Raw genomic sequence first — 8,061 nt, forward strand, 5'->3', positions numbered from 1 at the left:
TCAGGTCATGATCTTGGAGTCCTTGAATTAGAGCCACATGTCGGGCTGTATGCTGATAGCTCAGAGCCTGGAACCTGCTTCGGATTCTGTGTCTCCCTCTGTCTCTGCCCCTGCCCTGCTCGCACTCTCTCTCTCTCAAAAATAAATAAACATTAAAAAAAAATTAAGAGTCTCTTTTGGTTTGTTTCCTTCTCTCTCTTTTTTCCCTGTTACCATATGTTCATCTGTTTTGTTTCTTAAATTCCACATGAGTGAAATCATATAGTATTTGTCTTTCTCTGATTATTTCGCTTAGTATAATAATATACTCTAGCTCTATCCACATAGTTGCAAATGGCAAGATCTCATTCTTTTTGATCGCTGAGTAATATTCCATTGCATATATATACCACTTCTCTATCCATTCATCAGTTGATGGACATTTGGGCTCTTTCCATACTTTGGCTATTGTTCATAATGCTCCCACAAACATCGGGGTGCATGTGCCCCTTCGAATCTGTATTTCTGTATCCTTTGGGTAAATACTTAGTAGTGCAATTGCTGGGTCATAGAGTAGTTCTATTTCTAACTTTTTAAGGAATCTCCATACTGTTTTCGAGTTGCTGCTCCAGTCTGCATTCGCATCAACAGTGTAAGAGGGTTCCCCTTCCTCCGCATCTTTGCCAACACCTGTTGTTTCTTGTGTTGTTAATTTTAGCCATTCGTTCTGACAGGTGTGAGGTGGTATCTCATCATGGTTTTGATTTGTATTTTCCCTGATGATGAGTGATGTTGAGTATCTTTTCATGTGTCCATTAGTCCTTTGGATGCCCTCTTTGAAGAAGTGTCTATTCATTCTTCTTCCCATTTCTTAACTGGATTATTTGTTTTTTGGGTATTGAGTTGGTAAGTTCTTTATAGACTTTGGATACTGACCTTTATCAGATATGTCACTTGCAAATATCTTCTCCCATTCCATAGGCTGCCTTTTAGTTCCATTGGTTGTTTCCTTTGCTGTGCAGAAGATTTTTATCTTGATGAGGTCCCAATAGTTCATGTTTGCTTTTACTCTCCTTGCCTCTGGAGATGTATCTAGTAAGAAGTTGCTACGGCCAAGGTCAAAGAAGTTGCTGCCAGTGTTCTCTTCCAAGATTTTGATGGTTTCCTGTCTCACATCTAGATCTTTCATCCATTTTGAATTTATTTTTGTGTATGGTATAAGAAAGTGGTCCAGTTTCATTCTTCTGCACGTAGCTGTCCAGTTTTCCCAACACCAGTGGTTGAATAGGCTTTCTTCCCCACACTGGATATCTTTTCCTGCTTTGTCAAAGACTAGTTGACTACATAAGCACCATTTTCAAATACTAAAAATAGGCAAATAACACCAGGACAAATAAAATATTTTTACTTTACAAGAAAACTTCACAGCCAATATGAGCATCAACCAGACTACATTCACAGTTTATAAGATAGTATTTTTAATAAATGTAAGAGAATAAGAAAAACCATACAAGGTATATCTAATGCAAAAAGACCACTAAAGTTGATTAGGAATATTTGGGGGGAAAAAAAGAAACTTCTAATAGACAAACATACATACACATACATCTATCAGTAGACAGAAAACAGCACATTAGATACACTGCAGTAAGCTGGAATATAACTGAAGAAATTACCAAAAATGGACCACAGAAAAGAAGGTTAATGTAAGAAAGAGATTAATAAGCATACAGTGTCAAAAGATCTGATATATACCAGCTTATAGTTTCTCAAAAATAAAAGGGAATACTGGAGAAGCAGTATCCAAAGACCTAAAAGCTGCAAAACTCACAACTAATTAAATACTCCAAACCTCAGATTCACAACTCCCAAAAAACTCCAAGCAGGAAGTCTATACCTCAACGCATTAGACTATGATACACCAAATGCAAAGGGAAACTATAAAAGCATCCAGATACAAAAGCCAGATCACCTACAGCAGAAACAACCAAATTCAGAAAAGAATGCAATATTCTTTTCAAAGCCCTGATTTTTTGTGCCAAAATGGCCAGGCATGAAGGCCATTTGATATTGAAACACAGGACTCTCCTTGTGAAGTGTGGACAGCATTGTGTACTCCTAGTCACGGTGACTGTACTCAAGACTGTTGCCAACCTAGGAAGTTCACCTAAACCTCATTGTCCAGAGTTTTCACTAAGGCCTCATGATTTATGCATGATTTACTGAAACACAGACTACATCACTGAACTCAATCTCCAGGTTCCTTCCCCTTCCTGGAGGTCACCTGGTTCAAAGCCACAAATCACATGGTTGGTCCTTCTGGCATGGACAGTCCCGTCTTGAGTCACCTCATTAGCACAAATTATTTAGGGCCTACATGAGTCACTTCATTGACATAAACTATAAAGTGTGGTCCCCGTGGCCCATGATGAATAACAAAGACACTCCAATCACACAGGTAATTCCACGGGTTTAGAGGTGACCTCATACAATTGTGCGTGTGAATTCCATCTTGCTAACAGAACCTGTCCTTTGATGACTTTGATGTAACAAGTGGCATGTTGGGGGGCCCATGTGGCAAGGAACTAAAAAGTAAGAATCTTATACGAGCAGACAGGTAGGAACTGAGGATCTCATCTGATCGGCCCTTCTGGAAATGAATCCTGCCAAAAACCCAATAAGTGAGCTTAGAAGTGCATCCTTCCCCACCTGAGCCTCCAGATCAGACGCCACCCTGGCTTACACCTTGATTACAGGCTCAGGAAAGAGTGTGAAACAAAGTACCCAGCAGCAACATGACACAAAATATTTGGCTTTTGGCCCTGGTTCCAAGTACAAAGAACTCTGAAAATGCCTAGAATCTCCAGTGTTAAGTGTTTCTTGTGTGCTAATGAGATGACTGGTAGCCCAGGCTATCACACCACTGCAGGATGGGGGCTGGATGCCAGAAGAACAAACCCATGATTACAGGGTTGAACTTTTGGCCACGCCTCCCAACCTCCATAGAGGGGAGAAGGATTGGAGATGGAGTTTACGTGGCCAATGATTTAATCCATCATGTCCACATAACAAAATCTTCACAAAACCCCCAAAACTACAGGTTCAGCAAGCTTCCTCCAAGTTCATTAGCACATCGAGGTCCTAGAAGGGTTGCAGTCCTCCACACTGTCCTGAGAAAGGGACCATGGAAACCGTGATAAATTTAGAGCCCATCAGGGGCACCTGGATGGCTCAGTCAGTTAAGCGTCCAACTTCCGCTCAGGTCATGATCTTGCAGTTCATGAGTTCCAACCCCACATCAGACTCTGTGCTGACAGCTCAAAGCCTGAAGCCTCCTTTGGATTCTGTTTCTCCCTCTCTCTCTGCCCCTCCTCCACTCACACTCTGTCTCTCTCTCTCTCTCAAAAAATAAATACACGTTTAAAAAAAAATTTAGAGCCCATCAGTCAGTGCAGGAGACCAAGACTTGTGATTGGCATCTGAAGTGGGGGCATTTTGCTGGTCTGCAGCCTTAAATCCGTGTAACCAGTTGCTAACTGCAGGTACGCAGTGTCAGAGAATTGGAGAAGTGGTGTTGGAAGAGATCCAATATCTGGTGTCAGGAGGAAAAAACCTCACACGGTGTCAAAGGTGCTATGAGTAAAAACAACACAGTCTAGCTAAATCATGTTAAAATTATTGACCACAGAAAGTATGAGATTAAAAAAAGGTGTTGTTTGAAGTTGCTAAGTTTTGGAGTAATTTGTCAGGCAGCTGAGAAAAACTCACTTCTGTTTTTCTTTACACACTCACACAGAATACCTCAGTGACCAGATGTGTGGGTTTTCCACACCAAGAAATTCTGGCACCAACCACCTGGAGTCGGCATAGACCCCACACGTTTACTATATTGTAAAGGACATTTTACAGGATACAAATGAGGGGAGCCTGGCTGGCTCAGTCGGTAGAACACGCAACTCTTGACCTTGGGGTCATGAGTTTGAGCCCCACGTGTGGCACAGAGTTTACTTAAAAATTAAAAAAAAAAAAAAAAAAAGGATATGAATGAACAGCCGAGATGAAGAGGCACCTAGTGAAAGGTCTGGAAAGTCCCAAACCCACAAGCTTCTGTCCCTGTGGAGCTGGGGTACGCCACCCTCCCAGAATGTAGATGTGTCTACCCATCCAGAAGCTTTGCAAATCCTGTACTTTTGCGCTTTTTATGGAGACCTCATTGCATGGGCATGATCTAATAATCAATTACTAATTCATTATCCAGTACCTCTCCCTTCTCAGGAGGATGGCGGGTGGGGCTACAAGTTCCGCGCTTCTAATCATGGCTTGGTCTTTCTAGTGATCAGCCCCCACAGGGGACATCCAGGAGCCCACACCAAGAGTCACCTTATTAGAACAAAAGACAGTCCTATCACCCAGAAAATTCCAAGAGATGTAAGAGCCCAGTGACAGACATTCCTATCACCAGGAAATTATAAGGGTTTCAGAAGAACTCTTGGGCATGAGCCAGGGTAAAAGACTAAGTATTAACAGGAACCAGGGGCAGAGATTTACATATATATATGTTCTTATTTCATAGCATCAATACTTAATGAATATGGGAGATAAACTTTTAAAGAAAGAACTTATGAAAGAATAGAAGAAAATACGGAATGTTTATAGCACAAGTAAGAAAGCATGAAGAAAAAGACTAACACATTTTAATTTGAATAAAAAAATAAAACTTTTGCATGGAGAAAAATATTAAGAACAAAAGCTAAAAGACAAGGAAAATTCTAGAAAAATATTTGCAACATATAAAAGGATCAATATACCACAAGACAAATAATATAAATCAGTAAGATAAAAAAGTTAACTTTTATTTTTTTTAATTTTTTTAATGTTTACTTATTTTTGAGAGAGAGAGACACAGAGTGTGACTGGGGCAGGGGCAGAGAGAGAGGGAGACACAGAATCTGAAGCAGGCTCTAGGCTCTGAGCTGTCCACACAGAGCCCAACGTGGGGCTCGAACCTACAAATGGTGAGATCATGACCTGAGCTGAAGTCTGACGCTTAACCAACTGAGAGACCCAGGCGCCCCTAATTTTTAAAATGAGCAAAGAAGAAATAATCCAAAAAAGCAACAAAGAGACATGTATCTGACCCTCACAACTGATGAGGAAAATGCAAAATGAAATAAGGCAAGAGAATATTAGATCCTACAAACTGAAAAATATACAATTTGATAACATAACAACAAGTGTTGGCAAGCTGTGGGGCACTGAATGCTATTACATACTGCTTTCTATCAACCAGGCACTGTTCTAAATGCTTTGTCTAGATTAACTCACCCTTCCTCCCTCCCTCCCTCCCTCCCTCCCTCCCTTCCTTCCTACGTATCTATCTGTCTGTGTATCTATCTATCTATCTATCTATCTATCTATCTATCTATCTATCTTTGAGAGAGACCAAGCACATGCTCGTGCTCATGTTCACGGGAGAGGGGCAAAGGGAGAGGGAGAAAGAGAATACTGAGCAAGCTCCACACCCAGCATGAGCCTGATGAGGGGCTCCGTATCACAACTGTGAGATCATGACCTGAGCCTAAACCAAGAGTCAGATGCTTGGGGGGCCTGGGTGGCTCAGTCGGTTAAGCAACTGACTCTTGATTTCGGCTCAGGTCATGATTTCACAGTTCAGTTCGTCACTGACAGTGCGGAGCCTGCTTGGGATTCTCTCTCTCTCTGCCTCCTCCCCGGCTCATGCATGAGAGCTATCTCTCAAAATAAAAAGACTTAAAAAAAAAAGAGTCAGATGCTTAACCAACTGAGCCCCTAGATTAACTCATTTTGTTTATTTATCTACTTACTTACTTATTTTTATAATTTATTTATTTTTGAGAGAGAGACAGAGCACAAGTGGGGAAGGGGCAGAGAGAGAGGGAGACACAGAATCCAAAGCAGGCTCCAGGCTCTAAGCTATTAGCAGAGCTCGACATGGGCTCAAACCCACAAACTGCAAGATCATGACCTAAGTCAAAGTCAGACACTTAACCAATGGAGCTACCCTGGTGTCCCTTATTTATTTATTTTTAGTGTTTATTTATTTTTGAGAGAGAGACAGAGTGTGAGCAGGGGAGGGGCAGAGAGACAGGAAGACATAGAATCCAAAGCAGGCTCCAGGCTCTGAGCTGTCAGCACAGAGCCCAAGGCGGGGCTCAAACCCACGAACCATGAGATCATGACCTGAGCCGAAGTTGGTCGCTTAACTGACTGAGCCACCCAAGTGCCCCGATCCAAACCCTTAATAGAGAAACACACTTTCCACTTACTACTGCCAAATCTCTACTCAAACTCCACTTCAATTACCTATTTATGGAGGACCATTTGAAAGTCATGCAACCTTTCCACTTTCGTAGGCCATTTCAGTGGTTTTATTCCTGAATAAAATCAGACTGCTATGAAGTTGGTTCCCTGGGTCACCAGACTATGGTGCTCTGAAGAACTGTATCCTCTGAGCTCTGCTTGGCATATGGCATATTCCCAGAGGAGGCCCTCAGTAAGAGACAGCTATAGAAAATCTGCTTTTCCACTTACCAGAAGGCTATGGGTGAGGATATACCCCAATGATCCCCTCCCAAGACATCCACTGACGAAATTTCCCAAGACCTAAGTGACATAAACTATTGAATCCCCCAAGAGACTGGTCTGCCTGCCCCACAGAGTCAGTGGACATCACGTAGCTTTTCATGTCCGTCTGGTTGTGATGTCTGTTAGAGATACGAGAGGCAAAGTGACAGCTAATGTAACCCACAGTGTTCCTATGTCATCCTTTAGGATGACGCCTGTGAGTAATATATTCCTGATCTCACTTTGCCCTGCTTTTGAATTTAGGGTCTAAGTTAATTTCTCCCTAGAACCCAAGTATCCCAGTTTATACTTCTTTTAGTTGAATTGATTTTTTCCAGGTCACCACAAATATGTCAGAAAACACAGGAAAGATGTAGCAAAAGAAAATTACCTGGGCCTTGATCATTTTCTTCTGTGCTCAGGAAGCAGTAACATGGATTCTATGACTTTGGTGTCTCCTGCATCTGCCACGAAGTTCTTAGAGTCAGAAATCTTGGTGTCCCCTTGAAGTTCTTCCCAGAAGCAATGATAGCCAAGTCCAAGAACTTCCTCTTTCTTCCCTCATTCCTTCACTTGACCTCTCTTGCTCCTGGGGACCCAGGACCTGTGGGGTAAAGAGCAAATGGACTTTGCCTACACATTCACCCTGGGCCCAGGTGTTGTTACTGCTGCTATGCACTTACCTTAAAGGACCCCAATATTCCCAACGGTTCCTTCATTTGGTGCCCCTGAGGCTTTCACACCGTAAGGCAATAAAGCAGGGGAGTTCTAAATGTGTGAAAGGTATGCCTTTCCTCTGTGGAGCGGAAGTGGCATGGCTATTAAAGGGGAGTTGGGAAAGCAAAAGCAGAAGAGCACAATGCCTCAGAAGCAGGCGGATTATCAGGCACATCCATTCAGGACATATGGAAGGTTCCAAAGATCTGGACAATGTGCATTTAAAAAGCAAATGTGGGGGCGCCTGGGTGGCTCGGTCGGTTAAGCATCCGACTTCGGCTCAGGTCATGATCTCGTGGTCCGTGAGTTCGAGCCCCGCGTCGGGCTCTGTGCTGATAGCTCAGAGCCTGGAGCCTGTTTCAGATTCTGTGTCTCCCTCTCTCTGACCCTCCCCCGTTCGTGCTCTGTCTCTCTCTGTCTCAAAAATAAAATTAGAAAAACGTTAAAAAAAAAAATAAACAAATAAAAAGCAAATGTGGCCAGGGGCGCCTGGGTGGCTCAGTCAGTTAAGCATCCAACTTTGGCTCAGGTTATTACCTCACAGTTTGTGGGTTCAAGCCCCTCATGGGACTCTGCACTGACAGCTCAGAGCCTGGAGCCTGCTTCAGAGCCTGTGTGTCCTTCTCTCGGACTCTCCCCTGCTCCCTCTCTCTCAAAAATTAAAAAAAAAAAAAAAAAAAAAAAAAAAAAAAATTTTAATAAGCATTAAAAATAATTTAAAAAAAAACCCAGCACATCCTGTATAAGTCCATTTATATAAAA

At 42.4% G+C, this 8,061-nt stretch overlaps 1 protein-coding gene across 1 annotated transcript in view; it reads right to left on the bottom strand.

Moving 5' to 3' along the window:
• Positions 1-7,087, bottom strand: part of ZNF614 (zinc finger protein 614) — an 11,021-nt gene extending 3,934 nt beyond the window's left edge. Inside the window, 1 exon segment of the mRNA XM_078438755.2 lies at positions 6,974-7,087. Coding sequence (XP_078294881.2) covers positions 6,974-6,988 — 15 coding nt within the window. The 5' untranslated portion in view covers positions 6,989-7,087.
• Between the last annotated feature and the right edge of the window lie 974 nt (positions 7,088-8,061).

Source organism: Panthera onca, chromosome E2, assembly GCF_046562875.1.
Source record: "Panthera onca isolate mPanOnc1 chromosome E2, mPanOnc1 haplotype 2, whole genome shotgun sequence".
NCBI lineage: Eukaryota > Metazoa > Chordata > Mammalia > Carnivora > Felidae > Panthera > Panthera onca.